This window comes from Apodemus sylvaticus, chromosome 1, assembly GCF_947179515.1.
Source record: "Apodemus sylvaticus chromosome 1, mApoSyl1.1, whole genome shotgun sequence".
In the NCBI taxonomy this organism is placed as follows: domain Eukaryota; kingdom Metazoa; phylum Chordata; class Mammalia; order Rodentia; family Muridae; genus Apodemus; species Apodemus sylvaticus.
The window spans coordinates 196,480,687-196,505,600 of NC_067472.1; the positions used below are offsets into that span (position 1 = coordinate 196,480,687).

At 40.4% G+C, this 24,914-nt stretch overlaps 1 protein-coding gene and 1 pseudogene across 1 annotated transcript; both read left to right on the forward strand.

Annotated features, from left to right (window-relative positions):
* The first annotated feature begins 3,562 nt into the window (after positions 1-3,562).
* On the forward strand, positions 3,563-4,995 carry LOC127683568 (uncharacterized). The gene is given in 3 exon segments (XM_052180911.1): positions 3,563-3,851; positions 3,854-4,083; positions 4,522-4,995. Coding segments are annotated over 3 exon segments (993 nt in total).
* Positions 4,996-5,688: 693 nt separating this feature from the next.
* Positions 5,689-24,489, forward strand: LOC127669024 (uncharacterized; annotated as a pseudogene).
* The last annotated feature ends 425 nt before the right edge of the window (positions 24,490-24,914 follow it).

The following is a 24,914-nucleotide window of genomic DNA, read 5'->3' on the forward strand; positions in this document are numbered from 1 at the left end:
TCTCTTGTATTCTGCTGGTAATGCTTAATTATTCCAGATCTCATTCCTTGGTTTTCAATGTCGAATTTCCAGGGTTGCCTAAATTTGTCTTTATTATATCTACTTCCAATTTTAGGTCTTGGACTGCTTTAATAAATACGTTCACTTGTTTGATTGTATTTTCCTGTATTGCTTACGGGATTTATGTGTTTCCTCTCTAAGTGCTTCTACCTGTTCACCTGTGTTTTCTTATATTTCTTTATGTGAGTAATTCATATCCTTTTTAAAGGATTCTATTATCTTAATGAGATAAGATTTTAGGTCATCTCCCTGACTTTCAAGTGCATTTGTATATTGGACATTGCCTCAGTTTCTCCTTCATCTTTGTCTAGGCAGTGTTTCCCATAACGAATATATCCATTTTATGTTCTGAACACTACCTCCCTCTCAACCCCACCTGACAGTCTCTATTCCCTTTCTCTCATAGGGTTCCCCCATGTGTCTACCTTGAACTTAATGCATCAAGTCTCTGCAGGATCAGTTGCATCCTCTCCTGTTGAGGCCACTCAAGGCAGCCTATGTATAGGAATGGCTCCAGAGACAGCCTATAGCTTCCTCTCTAGTTATTGGTGGACCCACATGAAGACTGAGGTGCACATCTGCTAAATATACTATGGGGGCCTCTGTTCAACCCATGTGTGTGTGTGTGTGTGTGTGTGTGTGTGTGTATGTGTGTGTGTGGTCTTTTGCTGGCTACTGAGTCTGGGAGAGCTCCCAAGAGGGCTGGTCTCCAGGTTTTGCCATTCTTCTCCAACATCCACTCTGCTGATTTTATAGGTGTGTGCCAAGTGAGTCTGTTAGTCTCAGTTTCATTTCCTAACTAATGTGCAGTTAATTTTTCTTTCAATAAAAGTGTTTTCTTGAGTACACTTTGATCTGTCTATTTTATTTGAGACAGTTTTTTTCTGTAACAGCCACTATAGTCCTCTGACTTACTCTGTAGCCAAGGCTGGTCTGGAACTCACAGAGATCTACCTGCTTTGGTGTTCCAAGTGTTGGGCTTAAGAAGTGCACCACCATATCTAACTTGAATTTAATTTAATGTGATCTCTCCTACTACATACCATTGCAAAAATATCATAACTCTTAGCATTCTGGGACTAGAGCTGGATTTAACTGAGGGTTACTTAATGTGGAGATGGAGCGATGGCTCAGTGAGTCAGAGAAATAGTTGCTTTATCAGGAGGTTTAGTTCCCAACCTCCACTAGGTGGCTCAGAACCACCAAAAAAAGGAAAAGAAATTGAGGCCACTGATGACAAATTTTTATAATTTGAAGTGTATTTGCGTATTTTCTTTTTTTTTTAAATATTTTTATTTTCTATATTCTTTGTTTACATTCCAAATTATTTCCCCTTTCCTGGATCCCTCCTCCCCATATGTCCCATAAAACGTCTTCTCTCCATCCATTCTTCAATCACCTCCCTCTTTTTTTTCCTCTGTACTTATATTCCCCTCCACTGCTAGATCAATCCTTTTCAGGAACAGGACCTTCTCCATACTTCTTCATGGGAGTCATTTGTAATGCAATTTGTGCCTTGGGTATTCAGGGCTTCTGGGCTAATTAATATCCACTTATCAGAGATTGCATTCCATGTGTATTCTTTTGTGTCTGGATTACCTCACTTAGGATGATATTTTCCAGATCAAACTATTTGCCTAAAAATTTTGTGAATTCATTGTTTCTAATTGCTGAGTAGTATTCCATTGTGTAAATATACCACATTTTCTGTATCCATTCCTCCTTTGAGGGGCATCTGGGTTCTTTCCAGCTTCTGGCTATTATAAATAAGGCTGCTATGAACATAATGGAGCATGTGTCTTTATTGCATGCCGGGGAATCCTTTGGGTATATGCAGTCTAGATTATATCCCCCTTCTGGTCCACCCACTGAATGTTCCACATCCCATAAGTCTAGTTTCCTTCTCTGGGAGATTGTCCTCACTCCACCCCCTACCTGCAAGAACTCCCTGCCCACTTGGGGCCTCAAGTCTCTTTAGGGTTAGGTACATCTTCTCTGAGGGAGTACAGTCCCACAGTGTTCTGCTGAGTATGTGTTGGGGGCCTCATATCAGCTGGTGTATGCTTAAATGGTAGTTTCCTAGTTTCTGAGAGATCTTGGGGGGGTCCAGGTTATTTGAGACTACTGCTTTCTTTCTTCTATCTCTTGCATTCTCCTGGTAATGATTAATTATTCCAGATCTCATTCCTTGGTTTTCAATTTCCAGGGTTGCCTATATTTGTCCTTGTTATATCTACTTCCAATTCTAGGTCTCGGACTGCTTTAATAAAAACTTTCACTTCTTTGATTGTATTTTCTGTATTGCTTATGGGATTTATGTGTTTCCTCTCTAAGTGCTTCTACCTGCTCACCTTTGTTTTCTTATATTTCTTTATGTTAGTTATTTATATCCCTTTAAAAGGATTCTATTATCTTAAGGAGATAAGATTTTAGGTCATCTTCCTGACTTTCAAGTTCATTTGTCTATTCAGGGCTTGCTGTGGTGGGAGAAGTAGTTTCTGATAATGCCAAAGTTTACTGGCTTCTGTTTCTCATGGTATTACTCTTGCCTCTTGCCATATGGTTATAGGGAGTCTTTCCTGGTTGGGGTGTTTCTGTTTGGGCGTTGCCTTTTTTTGTCCCTAGGTTGACTCAGGGCTCATGGTAGGCCAATTGCCTTGTATGTGGCAAACTTCCTGTGGGATCTTCAGAGGGGCATGTACACTGATGAATTTTTGCCGTGGTGGCAGTGTGTCTTCAGGTAGGCCTTCTTGAAGACCTTTGAATTGTGGGTTCTGTAGAGGGGCAGAGAAGCTGGAGATATGTTGCCCTGGCTGTGACACGTCTACTGGGATGCCTTCATACTGTTGAGTTTTGAGAGGATTAGTCAAGCTGTTGCCCTATGTTTAGCTGTTCACCAGGGAAGCATAAGTACTGTGGGTTTTGTTTCCCTGCATGCAGAAGAACTCCAGGGAGGCTTTCAGACTGTTGATTCAATTTCTTTGCATGCTGCAGTGCCCCTGGGAGGTCTTCAGTCTTTGGTGTCAGTGGTCCAGTTGCCCTGTTTGCAGAATTCCTGGGTTGTGATTTTACTGTGGTGTCAGTTGCCCTACATGCCACAGAAATCCTGTGAAGCCTTCAGTTTTTTATTTTCATGGGCAGAGGCAGACTAGCTAGTAGTCTGTCCCAACAAAATTTGACAGCCAGAAGGGTAGGATATGGAAAATTTAAACATTGGAAATGAACATTGAATTGCCAGCCTACCTGGACTGGCACCCTCTTGTTAATACTGGAGCTAAGTACATGTTTATTTCAATACTGAGAATACTTGTAAGATTTGGAAACAGAGGCAGTTGTTCAGAAAGAATGAAGCTCCTGTCTGATTCCTGCTCTGTAACAGTCCAAACCAAATGCTGGGTAGGCAGGATGGGTAAATCGGTACTCTCTGTACATTTTCTCATGTGTTTCCTTTGACCAGATTCTCCAGTAAGGGAACGTATCCCAATAGGTTCGGGACACACATATGGCCGAAGTTCCCTCCTTGTCTCCAAAATTCCAAATGCCTTCAAGTGCACCCATAGAAACCAGACCCCAAAGGCTTCAAGAGACGGCAAGGAACTTACCCTTTCAAATGCATCACAGTCCCATATTGACCCCAACAAGTCCAATGCAATCAAGTCTTTCAGTCCCTGAAAGGGACCTACATCAGCAAGAGTTCCAAGGACCATTAAGAAAATCAGGTATCCAAATGCAACTAGATCCAGGTTTACCTACTTTGAAAAAACCCTCAGGGCATCCAAGTTATCAGATATATAAGTGAAATCTTGTTTCCATGTTCTCATAGGATCTGTGGTACTGTCAGAGAAATATGGTGACCATCAATCTGGCCCTGTGACTTCAAGAAAGGGGTGGAAGGAATGCATTGTGTACTCCAAAAAACAAAAGCACCTGCTGCAAGAACATTTTGAGAAGTGTCAGTACCCAAACCAGGATCAATGTGTGGAGCTGGCAGAGTTAGTTGGTGTGACATCGATGGACATCAAGGTCTGCCTCTCTCTTTTCCCTCAATCCAACAGCAAAAATCTACACTTTCCCATCAGGAACTTTAATTTTGTTCTTAAATGCTTAGGGCAGTGATGACAGTTTTAGGTGGTGGATATTTTTGAATCAAATGCTGGGACCCAAATTTTTATCAATCTGGTAGCAATATAGAATAGCATTGTTTCCATGCAGGGTCTCAGAAACCTAATCATCAGAGCTCCTGCTAAAACACAGGACACACTGGCTCAATCTCGCCAGTCTTATGTTGTCTGGTCATACACAATCTACCTTATTATAATATCTTAGTCATCCTGAGTTTCCTGCTTCTTTGTTTTTGACATGTGAATCATTACTATACAAACACCTTTTATCCAAAATCTTCACCTTGTGGTCCTGTTAGGGGACAACAGGCATTCTTCTGATGTCTTCTTTCTTTTCCAGATCTGGTTTAAGAACAGCCGAGCTAAGTACAAGCGGATGACTCTCCAGAATATTACAGAAGCTCTGCCAGAGACCAATGGAAGTTCTAAAGCTGTTTTTGAATCAACTCACTTTCCTGGTTCCATACCTCTTGTTGCTGCTGAGGATGGAGAGCCCATGTGTTCAGGCACATTTGGTGAAGATTCCATTCCCAAACTCCACTACATCCAGGAATCTTCTCTGCATCATTATCAGGCCAGTGATGCAGACAGGTTTAGTCAGCAAGAAGATCTGCTTGTTGGCCATGCTCCCATTACAGCTTGGGATTCTGGTCAATCAGCAGCAGTTGAAGCCCAGACTGATCTAGCAGTGACTGAATCTACAGATGTCCTAGAAGCTGCCACCCATTGCCCAGAGGAGGCTCAAGGTTCAGGTCCATCTGCAGAGGAACTCTGGCAAAGAATCCTTGACGACTTTGACAAATCCGAGGACTGACTTACTCTGGATTACACCCCAAATCAAGTTACATCTCTCAGCTCCTTGACCATTCCAGACATTTATAGTCATGAAAAAGTGTTTTATGTACACCCTTCATGTCAGTATTTGTGGGAATTAACCAGGCCTATCTGTAGACGTTGTGTACCACTGTGGTTTATATAAAGGGGTTGTTTCAAAGCAACTGTAAGTATTCATTCTTCATTGTTAGATTATGTTCTCATTAAATAAAAGGAGAAATCGTTCCTGAAAATTATTTTATTACATTATATTATCCATTTACATTCCAGTCACTATAGCATATCTCCCACTGACCTATAGTTCTTCACCCAACACATTAGATAGAATTTTCCCGTAATATTTTTTAACTTTTTTTTTACATTTATTACGATAGATAGTATCACATACTATAATAGAATAGGAGATTAACTAATTAAGAAAGAAAAAATCAGGATAAAGTGTCCCTGCCATTTTTGTTTACAGGAAGGAGTCAGAAAATGGAACAAATTAAGATGACTAGGGAAACATTCTAAAACCATGCCAACTTAGCTAAAGTTACATAATGTTAGGATTCAAACGATAATTTAGATATTACCTAATTATTCTTTATGTAAAGAAGAGACTCAAAAAGAGACTCAAAGTCGTCAAAAAGAGACTCAATAGAGTATAACAACATTTCCTTTTTAAGTCCAGATGTATTTCAAGAATAGACGAGCCAGCGAAATTCAGAAGAAGGGTCAACCACTGCTTGGGAAGACTGGAAGTGGACTTCACTATAGGCCTCCCTACCCCAAAGGTGGTAAAGTTCCTGTTTCTGCTACCAGTAGTGGTTCTGTGCACCAGAGACATTTGGATATCAGCTCTCCTCCTCAGTTTAGGCCATCGAGGAAATACCACCATCAGGAATCCAGCTTCTCCCTCATTGGTCAGTCCTTGGAACAAGTGTGTTTCAGCAAAAGCCACATTATTGAGGAGCATCAGAGGCAGACATGTAGAGAACTACCCAGGAAAACAGGGCACCTATCTAGTGATAGGTCTGGACATTCCAATGTTCCTTGTTGACTTGATGTGTCAGCCAATCCAGATTCTCTCTATGAGAGACCCTCGAGTTTAAACTTTCCTCCTTGACTCAGACCTTCAAATATTACCCAAATGCCAGAATCCACCTTCTCCCTCTGTCATGTACCATCAGGTATGAACCCTATTCCTGAACCTAGCCCCTTTAGTAATTCCCTAGACCAGATGGCCATCTTCTTCAAAACTGATGAAGCCTGTGAGATCTACCTAAAGAATACAAGGTCTAGGAAGCAAAGGAAGCAGAGGAAAAGGAGTATGGTATAAATGAAGATACAAGGCCAGGATACCTGTGCTTGACTCCTACTCAAAATTGCCATGTCTTTCTGCTAATCTCTGCCTTTGAGGATATCTTGTCCCAGGGACAGTTTGTTCTTAGTTCTCACTTTCCACGAATCCAAAGCCCATGTGTCCAGACTCAGAACCCATATTTTCCACATGGGAAGGAACATCGCAACTTTTCTCCTCCTAGCTCAAGTATGGTCTCAGACACAGAATCAATCTCCTTTGCTCAGACCTATGAAAGTCCCTCTCTCTCTCTCTGACTCTCTCTCTCTCTCTCTCTCTCTCTCTCTCTCTCTCTCTCTCTCTCTCTCTCTCTCTCTCTCTTTCTCTCTTGGTTTTATAAGAGAGGGTTTCTCTGTGCAGCCCTGGCTGTCCTGGAAATCACTCATTAGACAGGGTGGCCTCGAACTCAGAAATCCACCTGCCTCTGCTTCCCAAGTGCTGGGATTAAAGACGTGCAGCACTTCTGCCCTTAATGAAAGTCTCTGATGTGAAGCCCTGTTATATATCCAAGCTGCCCAAGGCCCAAAAGGAGGTAGCATTTTAGGTTAACCACCAGTTTCCTTTTTTATTTTTAATTGAATTTATTCTTATTGGTTGCTGAATGAGAGGCACTGGATTACAATTGGGCTAGCCAGTTCCCCAGGAGTATAACAATGATTATAGCATAGTTTGCAAGGTTCCTATGTACAAACATAACAGAGTATCATTAATAGTTTCAGGGATTGGTTCTTGGCCATACAATGGTTTACAATTTGTGCTGACAATTGATTGGCCATTGCCTCAATTTCTCCTTCATCTTTGGCTAGGCAGTGTTTCCCATTAATGAATATATCCATCTTATGTTCTGAACACTACCTCCCCCTCAACTCCTCCTCACAGTCCCTCTTCTATACCCTTTCTCTCATAGGGTTCCCCCATGTGTCTACCTCGAAGCTAATGCATCAAGTCTCTGCAGGATTAGGTGCATCCTATCCTGCTGAGGCCAGCCAATAACTTCCTTTCTAGTTATTGGGGGACCCACATGAAGTCTGAGGTGTACATCTGCTACATATATTATGAGGGCCTAAGTTCAAACCCTGTGTGTGTGTGTGTGTGTGTGTGTGTGTGTGTGTGTGGTCTTTGGTTGGCCATGGAGTCTCTGAGAGCTCCCAAGAGGGCTCGTCCCCCTCTTTGACACTCTTCTCCAGCATCCACTGTGCTGATTTTATTGGTGTGTGCCAAATGAGTTTGTTACTCTGTTTCTTTTCATAATGAATGTGCAGTTTATTTTTCTTTAAATAAAAGTGCTTTCTTGAGTACAGTTTGATTTTTCTCCTTTATTTGAGACAGTTTTTTTTTTGTAAAAGCCATGGTAGTCCTCTGACTTACTCTATAGTCAAGGCTGGTCTGGAACTCACAGAGATCTACCTGCTTTGGTGTCCCAAGTATTGGGCTTAAGGAGTGCATCACCATATCTTACTTGAATTTTATTTAATGTGACCTCTTCCATTACATACTATTGCAAAATATCAAAACTCTAAGCATTCTGGGACTAGAGCTGGATTTAACTGAGGGTTACTTATTGTGGGGATGCAGTGATGGCTCAGTGATTCAGAGCAATAGTTGCTTTATCAGGAAGCCTGGTTTATTTCACCGCCTACTCTAGGTGGCTCAGAACCATCGATTGGGAGTGGTATTTCTTTGGAGTCTTAGTCTTCCTTCTGTGTGTAGATTTCCAGGCATGCTTACTTATTACTGACACATATGCATGTAAACACCTACATTTACAACAAAAGAAAAGATTGCTTGTTGATCTTGACTCTTGGAATTTGGTTCCTAATTGGTCTGGAATCCCATATATGCCATAACTCCAGATGCAGGGGCTCTGAATCCCTTTTTGAGGCACACGGACCCCCACACATGAGACATGCACACTCACAGAAAACTGAATAAAATGCAAATGAACTTGTAGAAAATGAATTAAGTTGGGTGTGGTAGGGCTCACTTTTGTTGTTGTTGTTTTCTGAGACAGTTTTTCTCTGTGTAGCTCTGGCTGTCCTGGAACTCAGTCTTTAGACCAGACTGGCCTGGAACTGAGAAATCTGCCTGCCTCTGCCTTCCAAGTTTTAGGAATAAGGGAGTGCACCACCCCCATCAGGCTGGAAGGGCTCACTTTTAATGCCATGAATTATGATGGAAGGATTCTAATCTCCAGGGCAGCCTGTTCGTTGTTCCCAAAGCCTGTTTAGAAAAATTAATCCAGGAGTGGTGTTACATGCCTTTATCCTCAGTATTTGGAGGCAGAGTCAAACTCAAGTGAGTTTGAGACTATTCCAGAATAGCCAGTGATATGAAGGGTGATGATGTCACACAAAGTGAATATTCATTAGGTATTATTAAATCAGATTGTAGGTAAAATAGTGTTAATTATTTTCTGAAAGGAATTTTTATAATTACTCTTGGCAGAACAGCTAGTACAATGACAGTTGTTTTGTTTTTCAATTACAAAGATTTATTCATCTTATTTTAATTTGGATTTTTTTTTTGTTTTTTTGAGACAGGGTTTCTCTGTGTAACACTGGCTATCCTGGCAATCAATCTCTAGACCAGGCTGGCCTTGAATTAAGAAATCTCTCTGCCTCTGGCTCCCAAGTGCTGGGATTAAAGTCACGTGCCACCACCTCCTGGCATTATTTTTGATTTCTTAACATAGGGCCTTTGTATGTAGTTCTAACTCTCCTGGAAGTGCTTATGTAAACAAGACTGCCTTCCACAAATGGAGATCCTCATCCATTTGCCTTGCAGGTAGTAGGATTAAAAGGCTCTGTTATAATGCCCAGCCTTAATTTATTTTTACATGTTGTACTGGATGGTTTAGTGTGTGAACTTGACACATCCTTTCACAGAGAAAGGAGCTTCAGTTGGGGAAATGCCTCCATGAGATTCAGCTGTGGGGTATTTTCTCAATTAGTGATCAAGGGAAGAGGGCTCCTTGTGGGTGGTACCATCGCTGGGCTGGTATTCTTGGGATCTACAAGAGAGCAGGCTGAGCAAGCTTGGGGAAGCAAGCCAATAAGTAACATGGCCCCACGGATTCTGCATCAGCTCCTGTTTCTTGACCTACTTGAGTTCCATTCCTGACTTCCTTTGGTGAGCAACAGCAATGTGGAAGTTTAAGCAGAATAAATCCTTTCCTCCCTAACTTGCTTCTTGGTCATGATATCTGTGCAGGAATAGAAACGCTGACTAAGACACATGTAATGCCTCAATCCATGCATGGACATACCTGGTACTTGGCAGGACAGAGGAGTGTAGGATCGCCCACGACAGTATTATAGGCAGTTGTGAGCCAATTTCTGTATGCCTGGGACTAAAGTCAGTTCCTCTACAAGAGTGGCAACTGATGCTTAATTACTCTCATGAGTATTAAGCATAATAGTATTAAATCATATGTGTGTGAATCCTTGACATTTCTTCTAGATGTGTAATTTCCATATAAATAAAATGTTACCTTGTCTTACTTTTTGCTGTGACAGTGCATTCAAGCCACGTGGAACACACTATCACCTGGAACTCCATGTCCAGGTGCTTCTTTTCCTTCTTTTTGACACCAAAGTTTACGTTGGGGAACCTTCTGTTTTATGGGGCTTACTTATGGTAACTGATCATCAGGCTTTGAAGCAAGACCTATACCATCTTAGCAGCCCTCTTTTCTTTTTCATTTTTTTGAGAGAGGGTTTTTCTGTGTAGCCCTGGCTGTCCTGGAACTCACTCTGAAGACCAAGCTGGCCTCGAACTCAGAAATCCACCTGTCTCTGTCTCCCAAGTGCTGGGATTAAAGGCTTGAGCCATCACTACCTGGCCCCATGGCTTACTTAGAAATTATCAAACACTGAGTATAACAAATGTATCCTACTCTTTGTACCATGGTCAGTTCTAGTGCAGTTGGCTTTAAGGGAATCTACTGTGTTTGTGTGAGTGAGTGAGTGTGTGTGTGTGTGTGTGAGAGAGAGAGAGAGAGAGGGAAAGAGAGAGAGAGAGAGAGAGAGAGAGAGAGAGAGAGAGAGAGAGAGAGAGAGAGAGAGAGAGGAGAGAGTTATTTATTCAAACGTCTATGCTGGACAGTGGTTTGGGATGCCTTTAAGCCCTGCACTTGGGACACTGAGGTGGGCAGATTTCTCCGTTTGAGGCCAGCCTGGTTTACAGAGTGAGTTCCAGGACAGCCAGGGCTACACAGAGAAACCCTGTTTCAAAAATCCAAAACAACTACAACATAAACAAAAAACAAAATCAAAAAGAAAACAAACAAAAAACAAATAAGGAGGAGCTATATCATAGGAAAGCCAACAAGAGCGAGTGGTAATAGGATAAATATCATTAAGCAAATGACACATGCTCTCCACTAATTCTGTAAGGGGAATAGCAGATATAGAAAAAGTAGTGGTGTTAACAGTAGGACTCTGAAGAATACCAGATACCGGAGAAGAAAATAAGAAAGCAGTATTACTCCTATTCCTTTTAGCACTATTTTTTTCTTTTTATCTTTATAGTTTCTTCTTTTGGGCTTATTTATGATCTTAGTAGGTCCTACAGAAAATGTCAAAGTCACAATTTTGGTAAAATGTCATCCATCCTGGCACACTCATTTAATCCCAGTCATTGGGAGGCAGAGGAAGGCAGATTTCTGAGTTGGAGGACAACCTGCTCTGCAGAGTGAGTTCCAGGACAGCCATGGCTACACAGAAAATCCCTGTCACAAACAAACAAACAAACAAACAAACAAAAAAGTAATCCATAATCATAATATTCCTTATAAAGCCAAAGTTTTCAAGTCCTTCCTTTAATCCAGCCTTCTCTAACATTTTTTCCGGACACTGGAATAGGATTACAGAGAAAACTAACAGAGGATGCTACTCCTGTCCAGGATCCAGACAGCGCAGCTTTGGCACAACTAAAACCCCGAAGAAACAATGTCCATTGCCATTATAACTAGAACTAGATAGGCCTGGACCTGTTGAAATCCTAGCTACTGTAATTAAATCTCTTTGGGGCTTCCAATAAACATTCCTTGTGGTCTCACATTTCCAAACAGCACAGAAAAAATCTTCTGCACCTCCCCAACTATGACCATGGGATCTAGTCCTGCCATCTCAAGGACACATGTGAAAAGAACAAATGCTTAAATGGTCTCTAAGCACTGGATGTCTACATCCCACCTTTCAGATAAAACCTTCACATGACCAAGGATTTGGGGAGCAGGACTCTTTTCCATCATACTCAAGTGAACCTCCAAGGGGTAATAGCTTAGTTAAGTGCCTAAACTTGGAGCTGACAAAGATCCAAACAAGATCAAGCCTCCTGGTGTAAGGAGGGTGGATTTGAGAATTGATAGAAAACACCTGCTATCCAGTAAGGGTGAAGACTACACTTCAGGTTAATTTAGATGGCTCATAGGGATTCTGAGATGCCTTCATCATTAGTATCATAATCATTAGAAGGCTCAGGATCTGTGGCCACTTGGCGAAACAATCTTTTCAGTAGTCATTGATCTCCAGTTCCTTTATTTGAAAAACCACAAACAGGATCTCATTCCCGTATTAAAATAGGGTTGGGACCATTCCAAAGTATTAGTTAAAGGATCTCAACATTTAACCATGGTATATGATCTGGAAGTGTCTGGATGCCAGCGGTGATCTACTGCAGACTGACCTTTAGCATCAGTTTACAAAAAATTAAAACAAATAATGCAAAAGCGAGATGTGCTTTTGGTGACCTTGGAGGTTAAAACTCCCCCTTTTTTGTTTTCTAACGCTAATTTTTCAGATACATTCAACAATTCCTAGTCTCATTGGATCATGAGGAATTTCAGTTTTATTTTCAATTCCAAATTCCTTGCAAAATTGTTCAAAGCTGTTTCCAGTATAAGCAGGCCCATTATCTGTCTTGCCAACTTTAGGCAGTCCCTTAGCAGTAAAAGCCTGTAAACAATGAACAATAACATTTCTAGAAGATTCTCCTCTTAAAGCAGTTGCAACTAGAAATCCTGAAAAGCTGTCAATAGTCATATGTGCTAAGAGAAAAACTCATATAGTTAAATGCCTCCAACAAGGAAATGGAAAGAGCTTACATTAGCAGCTTGACAGAACATTTGAAAGCTGTACAACCAAATGAAACAAATACATCCAAGAGGAATACACAGCAGGGAATAAACAAATTCAAGGCCAAAATATACCAAATAGAAACAAAAAGAATTATACAAAGAATCAACAAAACCAGGAGTTGGTTCTTTGAGAAAATGAACAAGATAGATAAACACTTAGCAGACTAACCAGAAGGAATAGAGGAACCACACAAATTAATAAAATCGTTAATGAAAAGGGAGATATAACAGCAGAAACAGCAGAAATTCCAAAAATCATCAGATCCTACAAAAAAAGCTTATACTCAACAAAATTGGAAAATCTGGATGAAATGGACAATTTTGTAGACACATGCCAGGTGCCAATGTTAAAACATGATCAGATAAACCATCAAAATAATCCCATAACACCGGAGGAAATAGAGTCAGTTATTAACAGTCTTCCAAAAACACCACCATCACCAACACCACCACCACCAAAAACAACAACAACAACAAAAGCACAGGACCAGATGTGTTTGTGGGGAATTCTATCAGATCTTCAAAGAAGACCTACTACAGATACTTTTCAAACTATTCCACAAATCAGAAACCTGAGGTATACTTCACAATTCATTATATGAAGCCATAGTAATGCTTATACACAAACGAAACAAAGACCAAACCATGAAAGAGAACTCCAGACGAATTTCCTTTAAGAACATTGATGCAAAACTACTCAATAAAATTCTTGCTGACCGAATCCAAGAACACATCAAAACAGTAATTCACCAGGATCAAATAGGCTTCATCCCAGCGATGCAGGGGTGGTTCAATATATGGAAATCTTTCAATGTAATCCACTACATAAACCAACTCTCGTGTGTGTGTGTGTGTGTGTGTGAGAGAGAGAGAGAGAGAGAGAGAGAGAGAGAGAGAGAGAGAGAAAGAGAGAAAGAGAGAGAGAGAGAGAAAGAGAGAGAGAGTGAGAGAGAGAGACACACACAGAGAGAGAGAAGAGAGAGTTATTTATTTAAACATATCTGCTGGGCAGTGGTTGGGGATGCCTTTAATCCCTGCACTTGGGACATTGAGGTGGGCAGATTTCTCCATTTGAGGCCGGCCTGGTGTACAGAGTGAGTTCTAGGACAGCCAGGGCTACACAGAGAAACCTTTTTCAAAAACCCAAAACAACAACAACAAAAACAAAAAACAAAAAACAAAACCAAAAAGAAAACAAAAACAAAAAAACAAATCAAGAAAGCTATATCATAGGAAAGCCAACAAGAGCAAGTGGTAATAGGATAAATATCATTAAGCAAATGACACATGCTCTCCACTAATTCTTTTTTTTAATTTATTGATATATTTATTTACATTTCAAATGATTTCCCCTTTTCTGGACCCCCACTCCCCGGAAGTCCCATCAGTCCCCTTCCCTCCCCCTGTTTTCCCACCCAACTCTTCCCACTTCCCTGTTCTGATTTTGCTCTATACTGCTTCACTCAGTCTTTTTAGAACAAGGGACCACTCCTCCGTTCTTCTTGTACCTCAGTTGATGTGTGGATTATGTTTTGGGTATTCCAGTTTTCTAGGTTAATATCCACTTATTAGTGAGGGCATACCATGATTTACCTTTTGAGTCTGGGTTACCTCACTTAGTATGATGTTCTCTAGCTCCATCCATTTGCCTAAGAATTTCATGAATTCATTGTTTCTAATGGCTGAATAGTACTCCATTGTGTAGATATACCACATTTTTTGCATCCACTCTTCTGTTGAGGGATATCTGGGTTCTTTCCAGCATCTGGCAATTATAAATAGGGCTGCTATGAACATAGTAGAGCATGTATCATTATTACATGGTGGGGAATCCTCTGGGTATATAGAGGGGTTGTTTCAAAGTAACTGTAAATATTCATTCTTCATTGTTAGATCATATTCTCATGAAATAAAAGGAGAAACAGTTCCTGAAAATTATTTTATTAAGTTATATTATCCATTTACATTCCAGTCACTATGGCATATGTCACACTGACCTATAGTTCTTCACCCAACACATTAGATAAAGTTTTCTCCTAATATGTTTTAACGTTTTTTTACATTTATTATGATAGTATCACATATTATAACTGAATAAGAGATTAACTAATTAAGAAAGAAAACAATCAGGATAAAGTGTCCTTGCTGTTTGTGTTTACAGGGAGGAGTCAGAAAATGGGGCAAATTAAGATGACTAGGGAAACTTTCTAAAACCATGCCAACTTAGCTAAAGTTATGTAATATTAAGATTCAAACACTAATTTAGATATTACCTAATTATTCTATAAGTAAATAAGAAACTAAAAAAGTTATTGAGTATAACAACTTATACGTGAAATATACAGCACTTTGTTTTCTCAGAAAGCAATAGGGCAGCTCTTAGGCATTTTCTTTGTGCAGTGACTAGAATGATATGACTAGGAAGCTTAGCTTTACCATTAAGATGCTGAGAGCTAGCATATAACAGTTTAATAGAGAGGTAATATTTCATGTTTCAGAAGGGAGCAATAATTCTATTTTGGCTTTTATACTAAATGCTATGTATATTTAGGGTGACAATTGAAGCATATTACGTGAAGGTCATTAAGATTTAATGACCATCATTACAGTCTCTTGCAATGCACACACAACTGTATAATGCATTGTGGAATGAAAACAGAGTTGATTAGTTGGATTTTACATACTCACGCAGGGAAAACTTAAAAAATAACTTTCAAATGCAATCATTCTAAATGTACTATGCTGATGTACTAAAATCAAAGTATTCCACAGAACTGAAGCACATGACTAACACCATGCTTTGTTCTAGGAGAAAGCTGACCAGTTCTCAGGGACAGCTAAGCCTACACCATTTATCCGATTGACCATGGCTTATATAAAAACATCAGGTTCCCAGTAAAGAACAAAGTCTAGGAATGTCAGTAAATCTTTTGAGCGTTTTACATCTTTAAAACCATGCTAAGTCTACACTCCTATCTTAAAATCTCAAGCTGATATCTGATAGAGTGAAGTTCCTGGCTATGATAGAAAATAGAAAGGTCTCCAAGCATCATATTCTCTCCAGCTCCAGGAAAGCATCATGTGAGAAATAGAGAAGTAGCCAAAGAGGAAAGCTGGAAACATTCAGCTGTGATGTGATGCGCTGTACAAGGTATTTAAAGTTCAGGAGTGTAGTGAACCATCAGGCTTTTCATAATGCTGGGAGCCATCTGTTTAATAATATGTTCAAAGATAAAAGCAGCAATGATTGTGATGGTAACCATAGTCCCATCTTTTGACAATATATCTGTAACTGAGCATCCTTCAACTCAGGGACCTTCGGTCTCTTGATCTTACAGATGTGGTGGTCAGTGAGAAGGCCAAACAAGGAAAGAGAACTTCAGACCAATCTCCCTCATGAACATTGATGCAAAAATACTGAACAAAATCCTGGCCAACTGAATCCAAGCATGCGTCAGAACTGTAATTCACCACAATCAGGTAGGCTTCATCCAGGGGATGCATGGATGGTTCAATATACAGAAATCTGTCAATATAATTCACTACATAAACAAATTAAAGGAAAAAATACCCACATGGTCAATTCATTAGATGCTGAAAAGCTTTTGACAAAATTCAGCATCCCTTCATGATAAAAGTCTTCGAGAGATTGGGAATCCAAGGCCCATACCTAAACACAGTGAAAGAAATATTCTGCAAACTGGTAGGCAACATCAAACTAAATGGAGAGAAACTTGAGTCAATCCCCCTAAAATCAGGGACCAAACAAGGCTGCCCACTCTCTCTCTCTCTATTCAATATAGTACTTGACGTCCTAGACAGAGCAATCAGGCAGCAAAAAGAGGTCAAAGGAATACATATTGGAAAGGAAGAAGTCAAACTATCACTATGTGCAGATGAAAGCTTAAATGACCCCAAGCTTTCCAACAAAGAATTCCTAAAGCTGATAAAAAAAAACTTCAGCAAAGTTGTTGGATATAAAATTAACTCAAGCAAATCATTAGGCTTCTTCTACTGAAAGGATAAACAAGAAGAGAAAGAATTTATGGAAATGACATCTTTCAAAATAGTTCAAAGTAATATTTCATACCTAGGTGTGACCCTGCGAAGAAAGTGAAGGGTCTATATGACAAGAACTTTAAGCCTCTAAAAAAAGAAATCGAAGAAATACTAAGAAGATGGAAAGATCTGCAATGCTCACAGATTCGCAGGATCAATATAGTAAAAATGGCCATCTTGCTGAAAGCATTTGACAGATTCAGTGCAATCCCCATCAATGCAATCAGAATTCCAAATCAATTTTTCATAGATCTAGAAAGAGGAATTCTTAAATTCATCTGGAATAACAACAACAACAACAACAAAAACAGGATAGCAATAACTATTCCCCACAACAAAAGATATTGCAGGGGAATCACCATCCCTGACCTCCAACTCTACTACAGAGGATAGTTATAAAAACTGTTTAGTATTAGTATGCAGACAGGCAGGAAGAGCAATGGAATAGGATTGAGGACCGAGCAAATAACCCACACATGTACATTCACTTGATATTTGACAAAGGAGCTAAAATCATCCAGTGGAAAAAAGCCAGCATTTTAAACAAATGGGCTAGATCCACTGGAGGTTTGCATGCAGAAAAATGCAAATTGACCCATTCTTATCTCCTTGTACAACGTTCAAGTCCAAGTGGGTCAAAGATCAATACATAAAATCAGACACACTGAAGCTTATAGAGCAGAAAGTGGGGACAAAACTTGAACACACGGGCACAGGGGAACAGTTTCTGAACAGAAAACCAATAGCTTATACTCTAAGAACAAGAATCGACAAATGGGAGCTCATAAAACGGCAAATCTTCTGTAAGGCAAAGAATAAAGTCAATAGGACAAAACTTCAACCAACACATTGGGAAAAGATCTTTATTAACCCTAACATATACAAAAATGCAAGAAGTTAGTCTCCAGATAATCAAACAACCCTATTTAGGTTACAGAACTTAACGGGGAATACTCAACTGAGGAAACTCCAATGGCTCTAAAGCACCTAAAGAAATATTCAGTATCCTTAGTTATCAGGGAAATGCATATCAAAACACACTGAGATTCCACCTTACACCAGTCAGAATGGCTAAGATGACAAACTCAGGGGACAGCAGTAGCTGGAGAGGATGCAGGGAAAGAGGAACACTTCTCCATTGTTGGTGGAATTGCAAGCTGGTAAAACCACTCTGGAAATCAGTTTGGCGATTCCTTAGAAAATTAGACATAGTACTACTTGTGGACCCAGCTATACCACTCAGAATGTGCTCTTTATGTAATAAGGACACATGCTCCACTATGTTCATAGCTGTCTTATTTATAATAGCCAGAAGCTGGAAAGAACCCAGATGTCCCTCAACAGAGAAATGGATACAGGAATTGTGGTATATATACACAATGGATTAGTATTCAGCTATCAAAAACAATGAATTCATGAAATTCTTAGGCAAATGGATGGAACTAGAAAGTGTCATCTTGAACGAGGTAACCCAGTCACAAAAGAACGTACATGGTATTCATTCACAAATAAGCAGATGCTAGTCCAAAAGCTCAAAATAAACAATTTATAATTCACCCAGCACAGGAAGCTCAAGAAGAAGGAGGACTTAAGTGAGGGTGCTATGGTTCCTCTGAGAAAGGGAACAAAATTGTCACAGGAGCAACACGGCAGGCAATATGTGGAGCAGAGTCTGAAGTAAAGGCCACCCAGCAAGTGCCCAGGAGGGGATTCATCCTATAGACAGTCACCAAACACTGACACTATGAAGAGAAGTTTGTACCAAAAGAAGCATGCCATGGCTCTCTCCATAGGGCCCCACCCAAGCCTTACAAATACAGAGGCAGAAACTAGCACCCAACTATTGGAATAATCTTGGTGTCCCCATCAGAGGATCTGGAGGGTTGCCCGGAGGAGCTGAAAGAGTATATAGCCCCATGGGAAGAACAATGACTTCGGACACCCAGGCACCCCAAGACTCCCAGGGACTGACCATCCACGAAGGCGTGTACATAGTTCCAGCCAAAAATGTGGCAGAGCAATGCCTTGTTGGGCATCAGTGGGAGGAGTGGTCTTTGGTCAGGTAAAGACCCAATAGAGGCTCAACAAAGGAAAATGTACAGGGGAGGGAGTTGGGGGGGTAGGTGGGAGTGTGTTGGGTAAAGGGGCATATACAAGGAGGCAGGAGCTGGGAGGAGGGGTGGGGAATTATTGGGGAGGGGGACTTTTGGGAGGGGGGAAATTGGGAAAGGTTTTACCATTGGCAATGTAAGTGAAGAAGATACTCAATAAAAAAAGATTAAAAAAAAAAAGAAAAAGCAAGATAGTAATCTTCTTTTAATAAATCCAAAAGAAGATAACCACTCAAACATAAAAATTACATCAAAAATAACAGGGAGCAACAATCACTATACCTTAATATCTCTTAACCTCAATGGACTCAATTTACCAATAAAAAGACATAGACTAAAAGTCTGGCTATGCAAACAGGACACAGCACTTTGCTGCATACATGAAACGCATATCGTTATCAAAAACAAACACTACCTCAGAGAAAAAGGCTGGAAAACAAATTTCCAAGCAAATGTTTCCAGGACAAAAGGCGTGGCAGCAATTCTAATATCAGATAAAATTGACTTTCATCCAAAAGTTATTTAAAAAGACACAGGACACTTCATATACATCAAAGGAATAATCTACCAAGAAGAACTCTCATTCTGAGCATCTATGCTCTAATTGCAAGGGCACCCACATTCATAAAAGAAACTTTAGTAAAGCTCAAAACACACAGTTATAAAGATCAGAAATTTCAGGCCCATACCTAAACAGTAAAAGCAAACCAGTAGCCAACATCAAACTAAATGGTGAGAAAATTGAAGCAATCGCACTAATATCAAGTACTAGACAAGCCTGCCCTCTCTCTCCATATTTATTCAGTATATTACTTGAAGTTCTAAGTAAAGCAATTAGAAAACACAATTCGGTAAGAGGGATACAAATTGGACAGGAAGAAATCAAACTACCACTATTTGCAGATGATATGATAGTATAATTAAGTGACCCCCAAAACTCCACCAGAGATCTCCTACAGCTGATAAACAACTTCAGCAAAGTGGCTGGATATAAAATTAACTCAAACAAATCTTATGCTCCAAGGATAAACAGGCTGAGAAAGAAATTAGTGAAATGACACCTTTCACAGTAGTCACAAATAATATTTCATACCTTGTTGTGACTCTAATCAAACATGTGAAAGATCTGTATGACAAGAACTTCATGTTTCGGAAGAAAGAAATCAAAGAAGACCTCAGAAGATGGAAAGATCTCCCATGCTCCTGGATAGGCAAGATTGATATAGTAAAAATGGACACAATGCAAGAGCAATCTACAGATTCAATGCAATGCCCATCAAAATTCCAACTGAATTATTCATAAAGTTTGAAAGAGCAATTCTCAAATTCATCTGGAATAGCATAAAACCCAGAATAGCAAAACTATTATCGACAATAAAAGAACTGGGGGAAGCACTATCCCTGACCTCAATCAGTACTACAGTGCAACAATGCTAAAAATCATCTTGTATTGGTACAGTGACAAGCAGGTAGAATGTGTGGAGAGAAGGTTTATGGGACATATGGGGAGGAGGAATCTGGGAAAGGGGAAATCTTTTGGAATGTAAACAAAGAATATAGAAAATAAAAATTATATATATAAAAAAGAAAAAGGCACTCATAGAAAACAGGAGATACAATGCTTAAAGCCAGGCATGATGGCATGTCCTTGCAATCCTAGCACTCAGGAGACTGCAATAGAATATCTGAGGGTTCAAGGCCAGCCTGGGCTTTCAATGTAAGACACCGTTTCAAAAAAAAAAAAAAGCGATTTATTTGTTTCCTCTTTAAGTGCTTCTACCTGTTGACCTGTGTTTTCCTGTATTTCTTTCAGTGAGTCATTTATATCCTCCTTAAAGCACTTTATTATCAATATGAAATAGGATTTTAGGTCAGCTTCCTGATTTTGAAGGTATTTCAGGGTTTGTTGTGGTGGAAGAACTGGGTTCTGATAATGCCCACATATACTGGCTTCTATTGCTTATGGTCTTGTACCTGACCACATTTCCAAAGGTATGGCTGCAGACTGAATGTGGCCGCAGGGTGGGAATGTCTGCTGGACCTGAGGGGATGAGAGAGGAGCCTATCGGAAGGCCAAGGTGAAGATTCACTTGAGGCCAAGTCCTTGGATTAGAGTTTCAATACCAGGGTCAGCCTTTGGTAGATGTAAGAGCCTCATGATTTGTCTAATTTGACCACGAGTGCTCTAGTGTAGATTAGAGTGGGAAGAGGTCACTTGATGTTTTCTCTTCTATGGCTCTTCAATTTTTGGTTGGAGTCAGAGAGTCAAGAAGAATGGAAGAGGATCTCTGATTTTTTTGTTGTTGTTTTTCTGAGAGAAGGTTTCTCAGTGTGGCCCTGGCTGTCATGGACCTCACAGTGTAGTACAGGCTGGTCTTGAACTCAGAAAACCTCCTCCCTCTGTCTCCCAAGTGCTGGGATTAAAGGTGTGTACCACCACTATCCGACTGTGACTCTTTAAAATGTTAAATTATTTATTTGCACCCCCTTACCCACATGCACAATCCCCACAGCCATCTCCCATCCCCCAGCCCCTTCTTTTCAGAGTGGGTGAGAAGTCTCACCCAATCAGGCACTTCAAGTCTCTGTAAGGCTAAGCATTTGTTCTTCCACTGACACAATACAAGGCAGTGCAGCTAGAAGTAGATATCCCATATACATGCAACAGTTTTTGAGATAGCTCCTGCTCCAGTTGCTCCAGAACCTGTGAAGATCAGCCTGAACATCTGCTACATAAGTTCAAGGAAGGCTAGGTCCTATTTATGCATGCTCTTTGGATGATGGTTCAGTTCCTGAGAATCCCAAGGGTCCTGTGAAGCTTTCTTCACATCTACTGAGGATTAAATTTACCGCAAAATTGAAAGCAAATTTAACTAAATAGGTTCTTGTAAGGCTTTATCTAGGTGAGAATTTATGTATGATTGTGTGAGATCAACCTCAATATTTTCTGAAAAGAAAAAAAAGAAAAAATTACAAAGTAGACTGAAAGAAATACTGTGTCTCTGAGAGTCTTTTAGTTAAGTTGGCTAAGGGTTTGCCAACCTGGTTGAGCTCTTGGTTTTGTTGATTTTTTTTTTAAATTTTTCCTCTTTCTTCCTTTTCTTTTTTTAGAAAAGATTTATTTATTTTATGTATGTGAGTACATTGTAGCTGTCTTCGGACACCAGAAGAGGGAATCAGATTCCTTTACAGATGGTCATGAGCCACCATGTGGTTCCTTGGATTGAACTCAGGACCTTTGGAAGAGGTCTTAAACACTCAGTCATCTCTCCAGCCCTTCCTCTTTCTAATTGCTTGATTTCAGCCCATATCCAGGTCCTCCATCATGGAGTTCTTCACCCCTCCTCACCTTTGACTCTGAAAAACTGCTCCCCACCTTATGCTCCCCTCACCCACTCACCCACCTACTCCCACTTCAATCCCTCCAGGGTTCTAGGACTTTTAAACTTTGGGGGAGGACATTCAATTGCTAGCCTCCCTAGGCTGACAGACTCATATTACCACATGAGCTATTTGCAAGCTTATTGCAATGTTGAGAATACTTAAGAAGCATGGGAGGCACTGGCAGGTGGTCAGAAAGAGTGTGGCCCCTGAATAATCCCTGCTCTATAATAAGTCCACAGCTTGTGATGGGTAGGCATGATGGGTGGTCTCTGGAACTTTTCTGATATTTTTACCTTTTTCCATGTTCTCCTCTAAGAACATACTCCAATAAGATCAGAACCCATCTAAGTCCCAAGGTCTGTCCTTGCATTTAAGATTCCAAATGTCTTCAAATGCACCCACACAAACCAGTTCCCAAATGCCTCAAGAGCTTGCAAGGAATCTGCATTTCCAAGTGAGTCCCCTAGAGACTCCAACTTGTCCAATGCAATCAAGTCATTCAGTCCCCGAAAGCTACCTCTGTTGACAAGATTCCCAAGGTCCATCAAGAAGATCAATTATCCAAATGCAACCAGGTCCTGTAATGGGCCCAGGTTTTCCAATTCTCTATGAGTTGACAGTCACCCTGATACCTACACGACAGAACAATTTAATGAAGAAAGTTTCAGATCAATTTCCCTTATGAACATTGATGCAAAAATACACCACAATATACTAAGTCCCCCAATCAAAGAACACATCAAAGAAATCATACACTATGATCAAGTAGTCTTCATCCACCAGATACAGGGAGCTGCTTCTAAATATCAAAATCCACCAAGGCAAACCACCACATCAACAAACTGAAAGAAAAACAAATCACATGATTGTTCTAGTAGATACTGAAATAGATTTTGACAGGAAAAATCCAATATTAGTTCCTTTAAAAGTCTTCTAGAGATCAATGACAAAAGATGCATAGCTGAAGTATGGGGTTTTTAATTTTTTTGTTTGTTGTTTTGAGACAGTATTTTTCTCAGTGCCACTGGCTGTCCTGGAATTCACTCTGTAGGCCAGATTGGCCTCGAACTCAGAAATCCACCTGTCTCTGCCTCTAAGTGCCCTTGAAAGAGACCTCCATCAGCAAGAGTCCCAAGGTCCATCAAGAAGATCAAGTATCCAAATGCAACGAGGTCCTGTAATGGGTCCAGGTTTACCAATTCTGAGAAGCCTCTTAGTGCATCCACATCATCAGATACCTTCAAGATCCTCAGTGAGATCTAATTTCCAGGTTCCTGTGGGACCTATGGTACTGTCACCTAATTATGGTTACCGACAAAAGAGACTCTGGGCTCCAAGGAACCATCAGAAAATACTCACTGTATACACCAGGGAGCAAAAGAACCTGCTGTAAACATATTTGGCTAAGTGCACATACCCAAAACGGGAGGAGCAGGGGGGGGGGACTGGCATTGTTGATTGGTTTGACAGCACATGAGATCCAGGTATGCCTCTCTTCGCTGTCTCTGACAGCCAAAATATCCAACCCCCCCTCCCCCTATCAGACTCCTGAGCTCTGTGCTCTTTAATGTTAGGGACAGTTGTGGAAGTTGAATATACATGCATCAAGAGCTGGACCTCACATTCTGCTTCAACCCAGGTAGGAATATGGATGAATATTATTATCCTGTAGGGTCTCAGAGACCTAGACCTCAGAGCTCATAGTACAATACAGGACACACTAACTGAATCTTCTCTAGGCTTTTGGTGTAGATCATATTCATTCTATCTTACTACAATCCCTTAGGGATCTAGACCTTCAGACTTCTCTGTTGTGGACTCATGCAGTATTGCTGCAGAAATTCCTTTCAATCCAGAAGCTTCACCTAGTGACAAGTTGGGGGCACACAGGTATTCCTTTGATGTCTCCTTTGTTTTTCAGATCTGGTTCAAGAACACCCGGGCTAAGTCCAAGTGGAAGAATCTCAAGAATATCCCAGCAGCACCTCCAGAAAGAAATGGAAGCTCTGAAGCTGTTTCTGAGCCAACCCATCTTCCTGGTTCCTTACCTGTAATTGCTTCTGCCAATGGAGACTCCATGGGTTCAGGCACATTTGGTGAGGATTCCATTTCCAACCTCAACTGCAGCCAGGGATGGTCAAGCTCAACTTCAGCCATCGTGATCAAGCCTGTGATGGTGCCAGGTGTAGTCAGCAAGAATACCTGCTTGATGACCATGCCCCTGTTAGGGCTGGTGACTCTAGTCAATCAGTAGCAGTTGAAGTCCAGACTGGCATAGCAGGATCTGGAGCTTCAGTAGCCATGGTAGCATCCACTCAAGGTACAGAGGATGCTCAAGATTCAGGTCCATCTGCTGAGGGGCTCTGGCAGTGGATTCTTGAAGACTTTGAGGAGTTGGAGGATCGGTACAATTGTAGATACCACCACACCATTCCATAAAACACCTCTCTCCCCTTGATTCATTCAGGCCTTTATAGAAAGGAAGAGGTGTGTTAGTATATTTGAGAGGTGTGTTAGTATATTTGGGGAAATTAAGCAGTCCTATCTGTAGTAGTTTCATGTCACTAGTTTATATAATGGGATTGTTTAAAAAAAAAAAACAAAGGAAACTATTCTCTCCATATTGTTGAATTATATGTTCTTTAAATGAAAGAAAAAAAACATGTTGAAAAATAAAAATAATGTTTTTTCCAGTCTTTCTCCCTAAATATTTTTACATGTGAATGCCTGCAGTGCATGTATGCAACTGTCTTGTAGTTGGAGACTCAAAGTGTATAGTATCTCTTGGAGTGAAACTATAGAGTGGAGGTCTTACATGTGTGTTTGGAAATGGGCTCACATCTTCATCAAGATCCACTGCTGCT